The sequence below is a fragment of the Triturus cristatus genome, chromosome 10 (genome assembly GCF_964204655.1).
Source record: "Triturus cristatus chromosome 10, aTriCri1.1, whole genome shotgun sequence".
Lineage (NCBI taxonomy): Eukaryota > Metazoa > Chordata > Amphibia > Caudata > Salamandridae > Triturus > Triturus cristatus.
The window spans coordinates 992,096,323-992,118,730 of NC_140593.1; the positions used below are offsets into that span (position 1 = coordinate 992,096,323).

Here is a 22,408-nt window from a genome sequence, read left to right on the forward strand (position 1 = left end):
TAAGTACCTGGGGATCTGGGTTACCCCTCTCCCGGAACTATGCTGGGCTCTCAATGTGGCCCCTGTGGTTAACAAGGCCAGGGCTGATATGATGAAGTGGCAATCTCTCCCACTGAATCCGTTGGGAAGGATCGCTCTGTATAAGATGATGATCCTCCCCCGGTTTCTCTATATGCTCCAGAACACGCCCTGCTCCTTCCCCCGCTCCTGGTTTCGGGACCTGGACAAGACCGCGACTCACTTTCTTTGGGGCGGAGGTAGGCCCCGGTTGGCCTTAGACCGCTGTCGTGTTCCTTCCTATGACGGCGGCCTGAGCATGACGAATCTTTACCTGTATTACCTCGCTACGCGGCTGTTAGTGGTCCATGACTGGTTCTCGGGTGGGTGGGACGATCCGGCTTACAGACTGGAGGTGCGGCTCGTCGGATTCTCCTCTATTCAAAATATGCTCTACGGCGCGGCGGTCCCTAGATCGCTTCCGGAGGTCGTGCGGGCCCCCTTTCTGGCGTGGCGAGCGGCTTTACGGCACACCCGGTGGTCGAAGGTGTTCACCCGGGTGACACCGCTATGGCATGGCACTTGGATGCGGGAGGTGGCGGGACTCGGTGGCTTTCGTGGCTGGGACCTCCTGGGGATCTCCAACCTGGGCGATGTCTGGCGGGGAAGCCACATGTGCTCCTTTCAAGAGCTCCAGAGCCGGTTTTCTCTGCATCCCTCGCAGTTTTATCGTTATCTCCAGTTGCGCCATGCGCTCCAATCTCACGTCCCCCTGGACTCCAGGCTCCCTGACCATAGCCCGCCTGAGGCCCAGGTGATGTTGGGTTATCTTGGGAAGGGGGGCATCTCCCGTATTTATCGATCCTTGGTTAATAATACCCCGATGGACTGGAGTGGGTTGAAGCAGCGGTGGGAGGCTTGGGTGGGCCCTCTGGACGACATTGATTGGAGGGATGCCCTTATGGCACCCAGGACGATCACCACATCAGCTCGATTGCGGCTCGTCCAGGTCTATTACCTTCACACTGCATACCTGACCCCGGAGCGTATGTTTCGCGCCGGCCTCTGCCAGGGGGCCTCGTGCGGGCGGTGCGGGGTGGTCCCGGCTGATTTCTTTCATATGGTTTGGTCTTGCCCTCGATTAGACGGCTTCTGGGGGGAGATTGAAGCTGATTTAACTGACGCCCTGGGATGGGAGGTCCCCCATGATCCTCGAATGGCGCTACTGGGCATAACAGATGGGCTGGATGGCTCCCGTAATGAACATTATTTCTTAACCACGGCCCTGGTGGTGGCCAAGAGGGATATAGTGGCCGCCTGGAAACGGGCTGACCCTCCCACGGGAGACAAGTGGCGGAGAGGGGTGGATTGGTGCGCTGCACAGGAAAAGACACTGTATGCTGCTAGGGGTTGCCCCAAGAAGTTCCAGAAAATATGGGGGAAATGGCTCGGGGGCCTGGGTTAAGGGGGGTATGCGTGGGGTGGGAAGGGAGGGAGAGGGGTGGGGGGGGAGAGCCTGTGCTGATGTTTTCTACTTACTATGTAACGGGTCTGACTGCTGACAAATTTCTCGCTTTGCTGTATGTCCTGTTTGATCGTGATGCCAATTTGAAAATCAATAAAAACTTGTTTATCAAAAGAGTCTAGCTAAGAGAGGGACATAATGCATTTTTAGCTGGTGATGGAGACGAATAAAATGCACTTGGGGATGTGAGTGCGTAAGTTTGTCCATTATTGGACAGGAAACAGTGTGCCAATTATCAAGGAAAGCAACATAGTGCACGTCATCACTGAGAAAAGGAGGGCCTGAAAAGGAGCTGTCAGGACAGAAAATGTAATGGCAGAAACTGAATATAATGATGTGACATGTAGCCAGCAGATCGTGCAATCGCACAAAATCTCAGACGCGCTCCTATGCACCCTCCATACAGGGAGTGGACCCTGTCAGACTCACCCGGCGCATTGCAGACCGGGCAGACTGCGCCAGCCTGCGGAGACTGCTCAGATCCTGCTGGAAGCCCCTCAGCTCCAGTGGAGAAGCTTGGAACACACCGCTCATCTGCTGCCCTGCTGCATTCATCTGCTGCTGCCAAACATTCGTCCTCGTCACCAATAACAGGTCACAGAACAGCAGCTGGACCGCCTGCAAAGACCATACAAAAAAAACAGGATGGAAGGGTTGTAGCTTTTACAGACTATTTTTTGAAAGGGTCACTCAAGTCAATAAAGAATCTCTCTCCTGAAATACTCAACAACGGTTATTATAGTAGTCCTTCAATATACAGCCTTTTCCACTCCTTTTCTCTCCCCAGCATTGAGATAGTAACGGTAATTCGAGTGACAAACAGATTATCTATTTCTAATATAGAGGTAAAGCTGCTACTTGTAGAGCGATTTCAGAACTCAGATTTTTGTGAATGCAAGCATCCTTCCCAACATATTCCCAAAAGACTGAAAATATGAAGACCTGGGTAGATTTAATGATCTCCAATTTCCAAGTTAACAGAAAACCCTTCTGGGTTAATTAAAATCGATTAAATATAACATCACGTCTGAGAGTTTAAACTCTTCATGAAGCCAGCTTCATTCCCTGCACAATAAAAAGCATAGACACTGATAGTTTCAGCTTGCCATACGTCCAACAAGTACTGGTGGGAACATTCTCCAATAAACATGCACAAATTAAATGTCCAGTGTTTCAAACTGAGTTGCAATTCGACTTGCTTGGTATATTATAAATACAACACTTGAACAATTCTGATTCCAGCCACTAGGTGGTAGCATAATGCAAGTTTTCAAAAGTATGTAAGCTCAATTCTCCTATACGTGCTTTTAGTACTACATTTTAGTACAAGAATATAAGGAGCAGAAACCTCAGCGAAGGAATGTATTTGTGGGATATACTCTTAAAACAGCATCTAGGTAAAAAATATAGACTTAAGATTGTAAGCAATTAAGTAATATGTTAATATACCCTATCTTTAGCTTATTTATTTACTGATCTTGAAAATATTCCCAATTTTCAAGAAATTCAATCCACTGCCAACCACGAGGCATTTTATAGTAACTACCACCGCGGTCAGACACACAGAACAGGAAAATTCCCAGGTTAAAATGACTGGTCCCTGAGAAGAATGAGAAATTGATATATTTTTTAAATAATATTCTAATGAAGGGCCTAAAAAAAAAAAAAAAAAAAGAGTTGCACCATCTTACCTGTACTCTTAATTGCGAATACATCTATTGACATCAATACTTGCTACAAAGTAAATTACAGTGTCTGGTCACTTGACATTAACAATGTGTTTCTAATTTCTAAGGAACTAAACTCGACTCACTCGTACAAATGAGCACATTTTATCCCCACTTAAGATTCCCAGCATACATTTTGCTCTAGCCTGAAGCTTTGAAACATTGTTTTACATTCAACCAGTCCCCGTTAGCTCATTAGCACTTGACCAGCAGTATACTGTCTGTTTGAGCTGATAAAACTGTAAATGCATTTCCAATGAATAACATGACTGAAGGTGAACACTGAACCCCTCATAATCACACATTTGCTTCCTTTGTGAATGTGAACAAGCAAGATGGAGAGGTAAGCACCAAAATGGCAAAGAAGTTATCAAACAATCTGCGGAGGAATTGGATGAATACGATGTGATGCTTGAGCGTTTTTGGGAAATATGCTGAAAGAGAAGTAAATCTCCACATTCTAAAACAGATTTATGAAGATGTATTTTCTGTTAGTGTGATTATTGCATATAGTTTCCATTGAATTCAGGGTCCATCCTGGTTTTCCGCAAATAGAAGAAAAAATAATCACAAAGGCATCATAGTAAACAGCCAATGAAAAATAAGAAATTTACCATCATGTAGCATTAAAGTAGACAATAGTATTGAATAGTGTGTCAACAATAGTATCGATTGGTGCGTCAACAATAGTATCAATCAGTGTGTCAACAATAGTATCGATTGGTGTGTCAACAATGGTATTGATCAGTGTGTCAACAATAGTATCAATTGGTGTGTCAATAATAGTATCGATTGGTGTGTCAACAATAGTATCGATTGGTGCGTCAACAATAGTATCGATTGGTGCGTCAACAATAGTATCGATTGGTGTGTCAACAATAGTATCGTTTGGCGTGTCAACAATAGTATCGTTTGGCGTGTCAACAATAGTATCGTTTGGTGCGTCAACAATAGTATCGATTGGTGCATCAACAATAGTATTGATTGGTGCGTCAACAATAGTATTGTTTGGTGAGTCAACAATAGTATCGATTGGTGTGTCAACAATAGTATCAATTGGTGCGTCAACAATAGTATCAATTGGTGCGTCAACAATAGTATCAATTGGTGTGTTAACAGTAGTATTGATTGGTGTGTCAACAATAGTATCAATTTGTGTGTTAACAATAGTATCGATTGGTGTGTCAACAATAGTATAGATTGGTGTGTCAACAATAGTATCAATTGGTGTGTCAACAATAGTATCAATTGGTGTGTTAACAATAGTATTGATTGGTCTGTCAACAATAGTATCGATTGGTCTGTCAACAATAGTATCGATTGGTGTGTCAACAATAGTATCAATTGGTGTGTCAACAATAGTATCAATTGGTGTGTCAACAATAGTATCAATTGGTGTGTTAACAATAGTATCGATTGGTGTGTCAACAATAGTATCGATTGGTGTGTCAACAATAGTATCGATTGGTGTATCCTTCTTCAGGTCACTCACTGTCGATGCCAAAGAAGCTGCTTCTGTATTGCACTGCAGACGCATTGGACACCTCATCTGAACCATGCAATGCAACTACAATGCACAACAGCTGCAGCCATGGAAGTCCCACCAGTGAGATGCCACTGTAGGAAGTAACCCATCGAACTTCACACAGAGAGCAGTTTGGAGAGACAAGGGGCAGCAACCAGATGGCTCTATTGTAGAGAACGAACCACTTAACCATAACAAGATGAGGGTCATTCCCCACCAGCATTCACTCATATAAGACTATCCGGTTCATTTAGGTTGGGTGGTAATGTGGGTAAATTAAAAATAAAAATGTCGAATAGAATCATTATTCTTTGTTCTTAATATTCGTAACTTCAGCATCGGAGTAACAGCACATTCTAACTGGCCACTGCGCAATGATTTTAGAACCCCCATCTATGAATGCGCCCAGGAGTTTGAAGAGCTGGGACTCTCCAAACACATAATTGAGATCCTGAAGAACTGAGTCATACAACACCACGGACATCAGCAGAAACTGAACTATGCAACATCACGGACATCAGCAGAAACTGAGCCATACAACACCATGAACACCAGCAGAACCTGAGCCATACAACACCACGGACATCAGCAGAAACTGAGCCACGCAACACCATGGACATCAGCATAAACTGAGCCATACAACACCATGGACACCAGCAGAACCTGAGTCATACAACACCATGGACATCTGCAGAAACTGAGCCATACAACACCATGGACATGGGCAGAAACCGAGCCACGCAACACCACGGACATCGGCAGAAACCGAGTCATTCAACACCATGGACATCTGCAGAAACTGAGCCATACAACACCATGGACATCGTCAGAAACCGAGCCACGCAACACCACGGACATCAGCAGAAACCGAGCCACGCAACACCACGGATACCAATAGAAACTGAGCCATACAACACCATGGACATTGGCAGAAATGGAGCCACGCAACACCACGGACACCAGCAGAAACGGAGCCATACAACACCATGGACATTGGCAGAAACCGAGTCATTCAACACCACGGACATCTGCAGAAACGGAGCCATACCACACCATGGACATCGGCAGAAACCGAGCCACGCAACACCACGGACATCGGCAGAAACCGTGCCACGCAACACCACGGACACCAGCAGAAACTGAGCCATACAACACCATGGACATTGGCAGAAACCGAGTCATACAACACCACGGACATCTGCAGAAACTGAGCCATACAACACCATGGACATCGGCAGAAACTGAGCCACGCAACACCATGGACATCAGCAGAAACGGAGCCATACAACACCATGGACATCAGCAGAAACTGAGCCACGCAACACCATGGACATCGGCAGAAACCGAGCCACGCAACACCACGGACACCAACAGAAACTGAGCCATACAACACCATGGACATCTGCAGAAATGGAGCCACGCAACACCACGGACACCAGCAGAAACAGAGCCATACAACACCACAGACATCGGCAGAAACCGAGCCACGCAACACCACGGACATCGGCAGATACCGAGCCATGCAACACCACTGACATCAGCAGAAACCGAGCCACGCAACACCACAGACACAAACAGAAACTGAGCCATACAACACCACGGACACCAATACAACACCACAGACATCAGTAGAAACTGAGCCATACAACACCACGGACACCAGCAGAAACTGAGCCATACAACACCATGGACATTGGCAGAAACCGAGTCATACAACACCACGGACATCTGCAGAAACTGAGCCATACAACACCACAGACATCAGCAGAAACCGAGCCACGCAACACCACAGACACAAACAGAAACTGAGCCATACAACACCACGGACACCAATACAACACCACGGACACCAATACAACACCACAGACATCAGTAGAAACTGAGGCATACAACACCACGGATATGAGCAGAAACTGAGCCATGCAACACCCCGGACATCAGCAGAAACTGAGCCATGCAACACAACGGACATCAGCAGAAACTGAGCCATTCGACACCACGGGCATCAGCAGAAACGGAACCGTACAAAACCACGGACTTCAGCAGAAACTGAACCATACAACAGCATGAATACAGTAGAAACTGAGCCATACAACACCACGGTCATCAACAGTAACTGAGCCTCACAACACCACAGGCACCAGCAGAAACTAAGTCACGCAGCACTAGGGACACCAGCAGAACCTGAGCCACGCAGCACCACGGACACCAGCAGAAACAGAGCCACACAACACCACGTACAACAGCAGAAACTGAGTCACACAACACCACGGGCATCAGCAGAAACTGAGCCATTCAACACCACAGACATCAGCAGAAACTGAACCACGCAACACAACAGACACCAGCCATGCAACACCACGGACACCAGCAGAAACTGAGCCATGCAACACCACGGACACCAGCAGAAACTGAGCCTCACAGCACCACGGACACCAGCAGAACCTGAGCCATGCAACAACACGGACACCAGCAGATTCTGAGCCATGCAACACCACGGACACCAGCAGAAACGGAGCCTCACAGCACCACGGACACCAGCAGAACCTGAGCCATGCAACAACACGGACACCAGCAGAAACTGAGCCTCACAACATCAAGGACGTCAGCAGAAGCTGAACCATACAACACAAAGGACATCAGGAGAAACTTAACCATACAGCATAATGGACATCAGCAGAAACAGAGCCATACAACACCACGGACATCAACAATAACTGAGCCAAACAACACAATGGACACCAGTACAAAACCACGGACATCAGTAGAAACTGAGCCATCCAACACCACGGACATCAGTAGAAACTGAGCCATACAACACCACAGACACCAGCAGAAACTGAGCCACGCAACAACACGAGCACCAGCAGACCCTGAGCCACGCAACACCACAGGCACCAGCAGAACAGGAGCCACGCAATACCACGGGCACCAGCAGAAATGTAGCCACACAGCACCATGGGCACTTGCAGAAACGTAGCCATGTAGCACTATGGACACCAGCAGAAACTGAGCCACGCAGCACCAAGGACACCAGCAGAAACTGAGCCACACAACACCACGGACACCAGCAAAAACTGAGCCATGCAACACTATGGGCACCAGCAGAAACTGAGCCACACAACCACGGACATCAGCAGAAAATCGGCCATGCAACACCACGGACACCAGCATAAACTGGGCCACGCAACACCATAGAGGCCAGCAGAAACGGAGCCACGCAACACCACGGACATCAGCAGAAATTGAGCCACGCAACACCATGGACACCAGCAGAAACTGAGCCACGCAACACCACGGACACCAGCAGAACCTGAGCCATGCAACACTACGGACACCAGCAGAAACTGAGCCATGCAACACCATGGACACTAGCAGAAATGGAGCCACGCACCACCAGAAACTGAGCCATGCAATACCATGGACACCAGCAGAAACGGAGCCAAGCAACACCATGAACACCGCCGGAAACATAGCTACGCAACACCAAGAACACCAGCATAAACTGAGCGACGCAACAACACAGACACCAACAGAAACAGAGCCACGCAAAACCACGAACACCAGCAGAAAAAGGGCCACGCAACACCACGGACATCAGCAGAAACTGGGCCACACAACCTCACAGACACCCAGCAGAAACTGACACACACAACGCCACAGACACCAGCAGAAACTGAGCCATACAACACCACAGACACCAGTAGAAAAAGGGCCACACAACACCAAGGACATCAGCAGAAACGGAGCCACAAAACACCATGGACACCAGCAGAAACTGGGCCATACAACACCATTGACATCAGACGAAAGTGAGCTATACAATACCACAGACACCAGCCAATGCCTTTCCTTCCCCACTGAAAACGGGGCTGTGTGGAATCTAGAGTCCCATTCAACTCACAAGACAAGCGGGCGGCAGATGTCTCTCTGTAGAACCCTCATGACTCATGAAAGTTCTGAAGAGAGACGTCTGCCGCCCGCTGGTTTTGGAGAGAAACCCTACTGTCCACTAGTCTTGAGAGAGACAACTGTTACCCACTAGTCTTAGAGAGATACAATTGCTGCCCACTAGTCTTCAAAAGAGAGACACCTCTTGCCCACTAGTCTGGAGAGAGATGCCAGCTGCCCACTAGTCTTGGAGAGGAATAACTGCTGCTATTAGTCTGGAGCAAGACACCCGCTAGCCACTGGTCTTGAGTGAGACACCTGCTGCCCACTAGTCTTGGAAAGAGACACTTACTACAACTAGTCTGGAGACATAAGGCAAGTCAGCAGAATTGAGCTTACTTTATCAATAGCGTTGCAGGCTGTAGAGGTCATGTTGAGACTGTCCCGCAGGTACGCACTGGCTTTATCACACTGGGCCAGGCTGGCCTGACTGCTGTCTTGCTTCCCCAGCATGGTACGTAAAGCCTTGAATGTGTAGTGTGCCGCCTTGGGCAGGGGGTTTCTAAGCACAAGGAAAGACATAACAGAGGTCAGACTGGCTGTAGCAAAGCTCCTCTGAACGTCAACAGGTCTGGTGTAGAACTAGTTTGGTATAACGTAATCCCCCTGAGGGATGGATCAACCCCCTGCAGTACATTTGATGCATGAGGTATAGTTCATCCTTCAGCTGTATGGTTTGTTTCACAGAGACATGTTTTTTCTCTTTTGGTATGGTGTATATTGCCCCAGTAATATGGTTTATGTGATTGTCTAATCCCATCTTCATTATGGAAACAGCATTTATTGGGGAGCCCCTATAAAATCAGTCCATCACTAGCAAATCGCCCAAAGCGCCAAACTCAGCCAAGTTTAACCATGTGTCTCTACTACTACAATGACAGCTGGCTTCAAAAATCATTCCATTCATATTAATGTGTCTGATTCACACAGTTATGGAAAAACTTGCTTTCTGGTCAAAAAGACTTGTTGGCATCAACCAGGCACTACAAAGTGCTTAGATCCTTTACACAACTATAACTGTATTATATGTCGGCAAGTTCAAATTTTTCAGTGCCGGAGGAAGAGCCATGTGAGTGCAGGCAGTCGACAGATGGAAAGCTTTGTGTCCAGCAAACCCCAGCACCTGAGATTTAGGAAGGTGTTGGAAACTTAGCTAATGGCCCTTCGGGCATTATTGCACCTAGGTCATTGTAAAAAGAGTCCCTGTCTCTTCTTGCCCTCTCCAGCTCCAAGAAACTCTGGTAAATGTGCTGTTTGGCACAATACATTTTAACATACCATAATATTTACTTCCCATAGGAATGGTTAAATCCATTTCCAAAACAAAAGGGCACCTGATAATCATCTGGACCCTGGGTATACGTTTCCAAAGCAATTTTAGCATGTGTAGGAGCTTGCTAGTTACTGAGAAGCTGAAGATAGATTTAGAGCCTGGCGGACAGGGTGCTCCACCGCAAGCGTGGTGGAGTGCCCTGTTCTGTAAACTGACGGCACGCCGGCTCTGTTTAGAACAGTGTGCGGGAAACCTTACACGTCACTGTAAATACATCAGACTGTCCACTCTATTTAGGGCAGATGGTGTGATGTACTTTTCTTTTCTTTTCGGAACTGCCTTTTGAATAATTCTTCTTATGGAATGCATGATTTCTGTGATATGGTTATTAATTTGGAAAAGCGTCTTCAGTTTTCTGTATTCTAGACTTCAGACGCCTCAGGATGGTTTAGAGGGGAACGTTCCCTTTGAAGGCAGGTGCTGTCAAGCATGGGAACCTGGCGTAAGCATTATTCACAATTGTACAAAGACCTGTGGAAATTTTCCCTGGGCGTCTTTAAGTCATATTTACATTCTCCAATCCACCAGGCAGTATAATTTATTCCCCTGAGGTATGGCTTATGTCATCGAAGTATGATTGATTCCTTTGTGGTATGGCTTTAGTCATTCTGCATGCCACAATTCTCTGGCACGCCCTTTGGGTTTTCTTTCAGTTCTAATATGTATCTCTCTTGCTTTTTTTCTCAAATCGTTTTTATTATAGCCTAGAAGCCTGACGTAGGCGTCTCTACCGGTCATTAAAGGCCCTTTCCAGCGTTAAACCTTTAACAAGGAAGCAGGCCTTTAATGGTCGGTAGAGCCCGCTACGGAGGGCTCTAAGGCTATTAGAACATTCCGCCCCTAGAGGGCAGAATGTGCAAATTTCTAAAACAAAGACTTCACAGAGCTGGAGGGGGTTGAAATCCCAACAGGCACCGTGAGGCCTTTATTCACAGCAACAGCTGTGAACAAACATTGGAACGTTGCTGCTCCGGACTTCTACCAGCCATTAGAAGCCCGGAGCACTCCACTGTCTTCTATTGAGTGCTCAACATTCCATTTTTTGTAATGAGTTTTAAAGTAGTTACACAATATCCTTAATCGACCAAACAAGAGAAATACGTCACCGATAGTGAGTCCTTACATCTCTTTTTCAGTTCTCAAACAAAGAATCAATAGGATGCAATTACGCCTTACTCTTGCCTTTTGACACATTACCCTATCGTTATTAGGAAATTCTCTGCCCCCAGGGTTGGTAATCTAGGAGTTATTTCTTGTGCCTGGTGTATCTTTTCACATTATGCTCTGTCTACAACAATAGTGTTTCAGTGCCCATGTTGTGCATCTCAACGGCAGTCCAATACTCACTCAGTAGCACTGAGGGCCTTTGGCATGTATTCTACCAGAGGATACAATCGCTCTGCTGCTTCATCATCTCCTTGGAGCCAATTAATTGCCACAATTATGATGGAAGCCCACCACTTGGCGACAGGATCTGTGCCTGCCGGAGAGAGAGGAACAAAACAGATTAGCAACAGCCACAGGTGGAACAGATCAAGAAGGGGCAAATATATGGAGAAAAGGAGGGAAGCAGCTTGGAAGCCTGTGCCAAGAAGTACAATACAGTGGGCCCCAGGAATGTATGTATGTGCCCCACTTATACTCAAATACAGAAGAGAGCAAAGCTATGGACGTCATTTAGGGGTCGCAGCTGCGACCCCTGTCTTCCCCTTTGCGACTCCTGGTTGCAGAGGTGGCAAATTCAGTGCCAGGAACACAGGAGCAGCTGGGGCTCCACTCTCTCTATTTTCTGTCAATTTTGTATTACACTAATATTGAATAAATAAAATATCTTATTCACTAACTAACAAAGCTTTTAAATGAATGTTGTAATCATGCTTACGGGTGAGAGCGTGTTGACGTGTGAAAGAGTGTATATGTGGGAATTTGTGTTTATGTGTAAGTTTGTGTGTGTCATTGAAAGTGGAAGTCAAAGGGCCTGTGGTGTCACTTCCGCTAACCCTGGCATTTTCGATGAATTGACGTCCTTGAGCAATGGAGCAGGAAGATGGTTCCCTCACTCCTGAGGCCCTGCAGGTCTTCAGTACAGCAGGTTATGTCGCCACCAGTGATTTGTCCTCCACAGCGCACTCCTCATTCTGACATTACAGTAGCAGGAAATGCTCTTACAAGTGATGCACATCAAAGAGCACAGGCAGGTCCCAGAGTGGCATCCCTAAGGTAGGTGATGTGCTCTCCTTTTACCCACACCCAAGAAAGCAGGTCAGACCCTGCGTACCATAACTATGGCAGGCACCACAGCAAGGACAGCCTGGCCCAAGTAACATCATTATCCTGTGCAACGCTGCTCCAAACACATACCGGAGCCTGTGTGTCTTCACTAAGCGATACCTTCTCACATGTGATGCATGCCCAAGAGTACAGGCTGGTCCCTGAGTAACATCACTGCTGCAGGTAATGTTCTTCCTTGTGACCAACACCATGAAAGCAGGATGGACGCTGTGAAACATCACTTTTGAGGTACCTCCACACTCAGCCTGCCCCAAGGGACACCACTATCATGCCTGACACATGATCACCTGAGTCACATGCCTCATAACACACACCAGATCCAGTGTGTGTTCAGTATATGAGATCATATTCTCGACTGGGATGCCCACGAGCACAGATCCCTGCCTGGTGTTAGTTCTCATCTGGGATGCCCAAGATCACAGATTGGCATTAGCACTCACCTGGGATTCCCTGGAGCACAGATCCCTGCCTGCCATTAGTTATTACCTCGTGGAATGCCCAAGAGCACACATCCCTGCCTGGCGTTAGATCTCACCTGGGATGTCCAAGAGCACAGGTCCCTGTCTGGCATTATTTCTCACCTGGGAAGCCCAAGAGCACAGATCCCTGCCTGGTGTTAGTTCTCACCAGGGATGCAAAGAGCACAAATCCGTGCCTGGATTTAGTATAGCAAGTAATTTTCTCCCATATCCAAAGCACAGGCCAGACCTTGTGTGACATCACTATGGCAGAAAATATTCTCACCTGTGACGCATGCCATGCTGGAGCTGATAGAGAAGCTGTGGTTGGTTGTACCTGCAGCGTCCGACCATCCATTCAGTAACTGCAGATACTCTAGGGCATCTGAGAACTCCCTGCACAGGGTAAGAGAAAAATATATGAGGCACAGCACCCAAACTTGTATGTACAAGCAAACCACTACCCGTGAACCGAGAAGAAAGGGCAGTCCAAGCTCAGATCATCCTAGCTTAAAAGCCCCATTACATTTGTCATTCTCAAGCTGTTTCCAGTTCAGGGAGATCTTTCAATTTCTGGAGATACAAGTTACACACAAAATGAGATGGGAGGCTGCTTGCAATAAGTCTAACCACTGGCAATAGCTCTGGGTTGTACTCCAACCCATCCTTCTTTTGCTCACCGCGTCACCTTCAGTTTGGATCCAGCCGTATTCAAATCAGTCTTGACCTGCTCCTCATGAGCACAGTCCAGCCAGTTCAATCACAATGAGAGAGCGAGAGAAAAGGAATCCTAGTTACGTTCTCCCAACTATCATCACAAACACAAATGGACAGCTAGGCTAGAGTTGCCAGAAGGGACAGTCATGCGAGAAATCCACCGATTTTGGAGTAGACGCCTCACCCACTTAACAGTGGCATGCTTTATCATTGGCACCTATCCACACCCTGGTATGATAGTACAACCAGGGTGGACTCAACCTAAAAAAGGATGGGAGTTCTTATATAAATTTTAGCTGAATATATGGCAGGGTTCCAGAAGGTAGGAGGTAAAAAGATCTCAGGGCAAATCCAAGTAAATTTCCTTTAGTAAGTGGGTACCATAGACATAACTAAAAACAGAGTTTGGGTCTTGTAGTTGAGTTGGGATTTCTCAAAAAGACCCTTGTTAAGCCAACATGTTTCGGCCTGCGTTAAACAGCCCTAATGGGACTAAAGCCTTCATCAGAGCTAGGTGTGTCCTTCCCTCTCTAAGCAGTCATGCCATGCAAAAATTAGGCTTAAGTCTCAAAGGGACTTTCCTTCAGAAACTATATATTCCTATGGTTCAGATATCATGTGCATCTAGCGAGAGTCTCTCTCCTGTAGTCACACATTCATCAAGCTAGGGAGCATGTGAGTGAATCTGCCTCGTCCCTCATCAGAAAGCTGCCGAAGTCCATCCTGAACTGCCAGGCCAAGTCCTCTCTAAACCAGAACACAAGCAACCCCAGAACGGTTTCACCCTAGTTATGGGCTCATCATCTGGGTACAGCTTGTTTCCAGTGACACAGTGAGCATGGGACCCAGGTCTGGACAACACCAGCAGTTTTATATTTCCATTTTACGCATGGCTGGGATAAACAGTTTTTTTATACAGTTTCCTTAAATGCAATATTTTATGTTAGTAAAAAGCATACCCATCCAAGGAGAGGAAAGAACGGTCACAGAACTGTTCTCTTGCTGCAGGGAAAGTGCACTCCAAGTGTCAAATTGTTGTTTCATCTGTATTACCATATTACTCCATCAACGAGGCTCATAGTAAAAAATCAGGCATATGCAAGTGGTGTCCAAGCAACTGCTTAATCCTTATTTCTTCCAGTCTTTGGGGTATGCCAGGTATCAAAGCAATTTTACAAAGAATACCGGTTAAAGGGGGAGGTTTTTAAAATGTAACTCTCCACAGTATTTGAAAGCTCAAGACCAGGCAGGTACTTAAGCACATGTAGTAAAATACTTGTTCACCATTCCAGAGTTCCCGTTTGCTATTAAGAAGTGCTGGGATTCTCCTAATAAAGAACTTCACCCCTTTAGAGCTTTTTAAAATATCTATACTGAATTCTCAGTTGAGTAAAACCTTTTTCACCTCAACTCACTTCCCTTAAACTTTCAATGCAAAGGCATCAATAGCTCAGACTTTATGAGCATTTTAAAGGCTAAAGCATCTACACCCTGGACCTTTTGAACAACCTTAGGTCTAAGCCATCCACAGCAACAGCCTTACGGACAACTTTAAGACTTTACTTTAGCCGAGACCAGCTGGCCTGTGATCCTTTCCTATTTCTGTTGAGTATGTGGCACAACGCGAGTAGTCGCTGTTTGACATACTCAGATTCTCATGCCCTCCACTACCCCAAAACACAAGGACATTCCATGGAAGACAAGACCACTCTCCACTTACCCTTCTCCTTCAGCAAGAGGTTTGGTCTGCTCAGGTTTCGCCAGGCAGTACAAGGCTTTCTCCAGAAGGTGCTCCCGAAATGCCTGAGTGACCTGGGCCAGTGGATCCACTGCACAAGAAACACAGAAGATATTGGCCACAGCAACCAGAAAATAGAAAACAAGCTAAGGAAGACAGGCATCATAATTCACATCCTGCCATTGCCACTGTAGACCACTGTATTGCATCAGCTTTTCCCATCTATCCCAACACCTCAGTCTGCACACCATCAGGTCCCCAAAGAAACTTCGAATTGGCAGTGGTCCCAGGGACCACAGCTTCTCTTAAAAAAAGAAAAGAAAACTTTTCATTTTTCTTTTTTAAACTCATCTCATTTTCCTTTAAGGAAAACAGGCTGCATTTTTAAAAAATGATTGCTTTATTTAGAAGCAATTACAGACATGATGGTCTGCTGACCCCAGCAGGCCACCATTCATGTGATTTTAGTGAGTCGGAATGGGTGGCAAATTGCGACCTACCTCGTTATTATTTATGAGGTAGGTTGACTCACTAGGTATCACTAAATGAAACTATGAGTTTTATACATTAGGAATAGTGATTTCCTAATTGCGATTCACAGAGAATTGCAATCAAGTAATCGGTATTCCTAATATTGATACATGTGGCCCTTAGTCATTTACGCTGTAGGATGCATCGAAAGTGCAGACGATTCATGAGGCAAGGCGACCAACCTTAGGTTGACAGAGGACTAGAAGTCACCAGGAAGGGGATAATAAGCACTGGAGAAGTATAGTCTAAAGACTTTTTTTCAATTTCAGAATTATTAGGGCGAGCCCCTGGAGAAGATAACGGTCATCCCATAAACTTGAGGAAGGTGGAAGATGTGAATGCATTTTCTAATTATGTCTTATCCCTACAGCACTGTTGGGTCTTCATCCGAGCCAGAATTTGGTTTCTGGTAGGACGCAATGTCAAGAGATTCCCTTAATCTGTGCAAGATGTTTGTAATGGTAACTGGTGTATAACCGGTGCAGTATGTCCAGAACCGAATCCCGGTGGGTATGGGGTGTTGGTGTGGTATCCCTAGAGTGGGGAAGATGTGGTTGTCAAGAGAACACTACCCCCGCCTATATGAAGTCAAACAAGAGCCTGCTTTGACTATTCTAATCTCCAGGGCAGGTGGGATAGAGGAAGTATTTGACTTTGCTCTTGTATCACACTACCATCTGGCCCACTACCTTTGCATGCATTTTAAACAGCCACACAAGTTTGAGAAAGCCATATATACTGTTGTTTGCCTCCTACCTAAGTTTAAAGTTTTACACATTCACAAGTGTACAAGGATATTTATACCTTTGTCTGTGGCTTCAGTCATCTCCACATATGCCAGTAGCTCCCCACGTCTATGTTTCAGACAGTTGTGTGTGTTTGAGAAAGTCATATTTGCAATAGCAGTTACCTAGCTGTACATTTCAGACAGTTACTCAGGAACAAGTGTATCCTTGCCTTGTTGTTCCAGACAGTCCTACGTGTGCCAGTGGCCACCCTTCTTAGTGTATGTTTCAGACAGTCACCCATGAACAAGTGTGGCACTGTCTTTGTGTATTTCAGAGAGTCGACCCTGTTTGAGGTGGTCACACTTGCTGTAGTGGTTTCCTACTTATGAGTACAGTACCAAGCATGTCCCTGCCTTTTTGTGTTTCATCACAAATGTGCCACAATGTCACTAATTTTGTGTGTTTTCAACAGTGACACATGTGCCAGTGTGTACCTGACTTTGTATTTGTTCCAGACAGTCATGCATGTGGACTTTTGCGTGCTCAACACATTCACATATCTTCTCATGTGGCCTACCTGGGTTCCCCGCCGTGCTATAGATGCTGTCTCGCGGAGCACTCTTCACAGCCCAGTCCCCATCAACAAAGAAACGGTGCCCAAGAGGGTGGCAGAGCCACTGCATAGCCGGCGGGATGGTGCCGCTCTGGGAGAGGCAGACCTGACGGGCACTGCTCAAGAAGAAGCGCTGAAAAGAGAAGGGTTGGGTATGTCAACATAACAGAACATATATTTGTAAAGCGCACGTTCGCCCGTAGGCATCTTGGCACAGAATAACAGATCTTTATTGTTGCCCAACTCAATGGTACACCCCATAAGCACACACAAGAATTAGGAAAGAGGAAGAGAATTCACTACTCATCACATGCAGGAAGTATAGTCTGTTCAGAAATGATGTGCTTGAAAATCAGGGAATGAACTGCATACTGTGGGCAAGTAAAGAGGCGACTGTAGACATTATTTAGGTGACTGGGGCGACAACATCAATGCCATCTTTGGATCAATAAATGGTTCACATGAGGCAGTCTTAAAGATATTTTCTTATATGGGCTGGTTGCATTGCTTGCTTGGTATTCAAAAACCCTAAGAAACCTCCTGGGACACCTCCTATTGCACAGACACATGGGTAGCAACAATCCGGCCCTCAGTCTGGCATTTTGCGGACATAAGCCCAGATTAGGAGTTGCATGGAACTGAGCAGGTGGTAAATAGGAGCAGGAGTTGTTCTCTGTGTGAGCCACAGAGCAGGTAGAGAGTTTGGAGGACTAGGGAAAAGACAGGGGAGCACTGTATTGTCCCTACTCACTGTAGAAAGAAGGCAGAGGGGGACAGGACTGAGGCCTGCTGCTTTTGCGGCTAACGCCTCAAACGATTTTAACGACAAGAATTTATGGATGGTAAAATCGGGTCCAGTGCCCCCGCAACGTATTTGGTGGCGACAATGCAACACAAGAAATTGGCGAAATCCGAAAGGTAATCAGTCTATTGTTGGAAATTATGAATAACTTTGGTAAATAAAAGGGGATGTAAGAAAACATGTATTCTACTAACTCTATTACAGCTATATTACACCCCAAAAAAGCAGAAAACTTGTAGCTACTGTTGTAGTGTATTATCTGTGATGGTTAGGGCTATATGTGCATGCATTAGTTAAGGTCAGGCAGTATGAGGTAGAGGAATTCTAGAATGGAATATGAAGCGCTGGGAGAAGAAAACCAGTATTTGATCTTTGTTTGCTGTGAAGGGTACTGTGCTATTGTGAATAAACCTATCTTCTGGATTTAATACTTTTTTGTCATTAGATTGAATTTAACAAATTGAACTTAACAACTACATCACTCAAACTCGTATGGTAGCAATAACTTGCAGAATAAGTGAACTTTAAACATGGCAACTGGACCAAAATTCTCCTCACTTCAGTGGTTCTATTGTACTAAAACAGAAATATACAAGTGATGGTTTACCAGAGAGGACAGCAGCTACACAGAAAGTACACATGTGATGTGTGCAAAGCCAATGCCAGCCCCAGCACTGCTGCTCACTAGCCTGGACTTTAGACACACATGCACCAATCATGCACAACTTCAAATGCTCAGTCTGCACTACGCACTCACCGCCAAGAAATGAAGCCTGCGATGAAGGCTGGTCTTGATACGCAGAGCTGCCGCCACATATATTTCAGCAAGGGTCGCCACAGAGATGGTGTCGCCGGCGCACTCGGCCAGATTAACAGCGCTCAGGGCCATGTTGATCGCAGACAGATCACGCCCAACATGCTTTCCTGCAGAATGAGAGGAAGGCTAGCTGTGTGTCCATGCAATGCTGTATGTCTCTGCCCCAGCACAGGGGTGGGGGATCCCTATCTACCAGGAATCCCCTAAACTGAAGACGCTGAGCATGCAATTACCAAATAATCAGACTTCTAAGATTTCCTGCTTCTTTTTACATTCATGCTACCTTTCATTATATTTAACAAATTGTGTAGTATTTTGCAAATAAGGGCACATAATTAGATTTTTTTCCAGGGAATGCAGTTTATTTTGCCTTAAAATTATATAACAATAGGCCTTATTTATAGTTTGACCAATGAAGGACATTCATAAAAGAGCAGTGGAGGTCCTATGTGCTCACATAGAGTGTATAGATGCATAGAACACTCTGAATAGGACAGACACACGTTTTGTTGACAGTTACTCATCCACCAAAGTTTAAATAAGCGCATGTGTCTGCCCACGTGCCAAAATCCACTTCTGAATTTGGTGCTGAGCTAGTAGGACCATATTTAGAAAATGCAGTCTGTGGCTTGACAGGACACAATGATTCCAGTCAAGGAACTGAAACGACATTCTGGGACATTTAGAGGACGTTGTAGTCTAGTGTTACTTCCATTGACCACACTGGGCTGAAGGACCAAAATGCAATGAGTTGTAAAATAAAAGCCCTGGAAAGAGTGTCGTAGTAACATGGAGTTATGTGATCAATACATGCCCACTTCTCCCAGTACCTGTCATGTGCAGCTGGTGCAGTTTGTGGTACACCAAGGCGGCATCCCTCGAACTCTTGCGTACGTCATCCTTTAACTCCCGGTCTCTCCGGAAGCCGCCGGCGCGTGCGGCCATCCAGCGTCCCACCCAAAGCCGCTGCAACACATGGCGGATCAGGTTCCACATAAGGCTGCAGGTCAGGTCCAAGTTGGATGTGGGAAGCGGGCGACCGAGGGCCCGCAGCGCAGTCCACAGATTTTGGGAGGCCTGAGCAAAGTCACCCTGAAAGGGAAACAGTAACAATTCCTTACAACTGTCCTAAATGCTGAGAAATCAAATTGAGAGGCTTTCACTTTTTATAAACTTGTATAACCAAACTGTCAATCTCGTTCAGCTTTTCCAGAGAAGGGAGGAATATTCTGGTTAGTTGTCCTCTTTATGTGAGATATTTTTCTGATACATCCTACTCTGACTTTGGATTATGTTGGGTGCATTTCCTTCTTTTGAAACACATGTTCTGTAGACCCAGCTGTGTTGACGGTTGTTATGATGATATACTTGTCGTTAAACAGCCTTGTCCTAATTGGAGGAATCCATTGGTACCTTTTCCTCCTATTGGGAAGTACCATCCTCCTCCTGTTGGAAGACATTGCCCTCCAACAGTTACCAAGTATCTTACTGTGTGCCATCCTCCTGTTAGGAACTAATTGTGGTACAACCCGTTCCCTCTGGACGGTATATTAGGGTACAGGTTCCTCCTGTTGGGCGGTATCTAGTGGAAACTTGTTGTTCTGTTAGAACACATATTCTGATACATCCTTCTCCTACTAGCAGGTTCGACCTTTCTAGTATTCCCTTTTCGGTTGGGTGGAGTATTATGGTACCCATTCATCCCCTGCGAAGGCATATCACAGTACACTTTCATCCTGTTGAGAGGTCTAATATGGTCCATGCTTCTCCTGCAGTGAGCTATAATATGGTACAACTTTGCCTGAAGGAAGGTATATTTTGGTGCACCCTTGCCTGTTGGGAGGTATAATATGGTACAGCTCCTATAGGGAGATTTATTCCATTACGCCATCCTCATATCGGCACGTATATGATGGTACACCTCCTCCTTTTAGAAGGTATAATGGGAACACTTTCATCCTTTTCAGATATATGTTGATATACCCATCATGTTGGCCGATATCATTATGGTATATGTACATACTGGCGTAGCGCGGCCCCTCATATCCCACATACGAGCCCCCGACTCCTACATCTATGGGCATGGTACTTACCCTGGCCAGGTCGAAGTCAGCCTGCTTGCGATGCCGCCAGAAAAGGACTGAGGACTCCGAGTGCAGCCGGGTGACAGGCTCGCCGTACACAAACAGCCTGGCAAAGACGCCCAGGATCACAGCAACATTGATCAGCCACAACAGCAGCGAGGACAGAAGCCAGTCCGACCACCCAAAGGATTCTGCTGAAGGAAGGAGCACAAACCACACCATTGGTTATTTTCAGGAGTCTCGTTTCAGTCCCAGGAGTCCTGTGGTGGGCACCTTGTAAGGAGGGAAGGCATATATTATAGTGGATTGATCTATTGTCCCAGTACTGGCACTATGAGGTCAGGAAACTGGGCCACAGGTACAGAGACAAAGGTACAGGTTACAGAGGCGCAGACATAGGTATCAAAGGCACAGACAGAGGTCATGAGGCACCGAGAGAGGTAACGCAGACAGATACAGAGGTACCCAAGGCACAGACAGAAGTAACAGAGGCACAGAGAGGCAATAGAGGCACAGAGAGAGGCTGTAGAGGCATAGAGAGGTAATGGAGGAGGCAGATGTGGCAGAGCCAGCGGTAACAAAGGCACAGACCGAGATAATAGAGGCACAGACAGAGGTCATGAGGCACCAAGAGAGGTAACAGAGGCACAGGGAGAGGTAATGGAGGCACAGGCAGATGTGGCAAAGCCAGAGGTAACAAAGGCACAGACAGAGATAATAGAGGCATAGACAGAGGTAACAGAGGCACAGAGAGAGGAAATGGAGACACAGACCGATGTGGCAGAGCCAGAGCTAACAAATGCACAGACAGAGGTAACAGAGGCATAAACAGAGGTACCTAAGGCAAAGCCCAAGGCATCTGATGCACAGACAGAAATACCAAGGCATAGACAGCGGTGCGAGAGTCAGAGGTAAAGGAGGCACAGAAAGAGGTATCTGAGGTACAGACAGAGGTAATGAAGGCACAGAAGTACCCAAAACAGAGACAGTGGTACCAGAGGCAAAGATAACTGAAGCACTGACAGAAGTATCTGGTAATGGTAAGACTTGCCCAGCTTTGAAAGCAAGACTTCTCACCTCCAACGCTGGTAACTTATACCAAGCGAAGCCATTATTGGTACCACATGACCGGTCTCATTTTGATTTACCAATCCCTCCGTAACCCCATTTCAATCCCTTTTCTAGGACTCTCAGCCCATTCGTATGAGTCCTCGCCCTGATCTGTGACCCTCTTCTGGAGTGTGTTTTCTCTTTCTCTTCTCATCCCATATAGTCCTTCCTGGCACTCCCGCTGGCCACCCTGAGCCTGTCTCTTACCCCACTCTCTCTACCTGCCTCAGTCACTCTCCCTCCCCCAGTATTTCTCCCTGTCCCAGCCACTCTCGCTGTCTCTCCGCTGTCACACTTTCTACTCAGCTTCTCAGTCTTGCTTTCACAGAAACCCTCTCTCACCTGCCCCGGTGGGTCTGTCTCCTGATCCACTCTATCTATTGGCTCCAGATGCTTCCCAGAGCTGCCCACATCCTGCGTCTCCCATCTGAGCCAGCGTGAATTTTGAGTTTCATGTTTA

The 22,408-nt window shown here is 46.4% G+C and overlaps 1 protein-coding gene across 6 annotated transcripts in view; it reads right to left on the reverse strand.

Annotated features, from left to right (window-relative positions):
• SREBF1 (sterol regulatory element binding transcription factor 1) overlaps positions 1 to 22,408 on the reverse strand; it is a 109,170-nt gene that overhangs the window by 15,068 nt on the left and 71,694 nt on the right. For 4 of the 6 annotated variants that reach the window (XM_085628942.1, XM_085628945.1, XM_085628944.1 and 1 more), the window contains exons 9-17: positions 20,848 to 21,032; positions 19,585 to 19,846; positions 18,695 to 18,861; positions 17,100 to 17,268; positions 15,246 to 15,354; positions 13,095 to 13,204; positions 11,406 to 11,538; positions 9,065 to 9,227; positions 1,952 to 2,140 (exon numbers count right to left, since the gene is read on the reverse strand). In XM_085628942.1, coding sequence (XP_085485068.1) covers positions 1,952 to 2,140; positions 9,065 to 9,227; positions 11,406 to 11,538; positions 13,095 to 13,204; positions 15,246 to 15,354; positions 17,100 to 17,268; positions 18,695 to 18,861; positions 19,585 to 19,846; positions 20,848 to 21,032 — 1,487 coding nt within the window. The remainder of the gene's footprint in view (positions 1 to 1,951; positions 2,141 to 9,064; positions 9,228 to 11,405; positions 11,539 to 13,094; positions 13,205 to 15,245; positions 15,355 to 17,099; positions 17,269 to 18,694; positions 18,862 to 19,584; positions 19,847 to 20,847; positions 21,033 to 22,408) is intronic. The other 2 variants (XM_085628943.1, XM_085628948.1) reach the window with 1 other exon arrangement.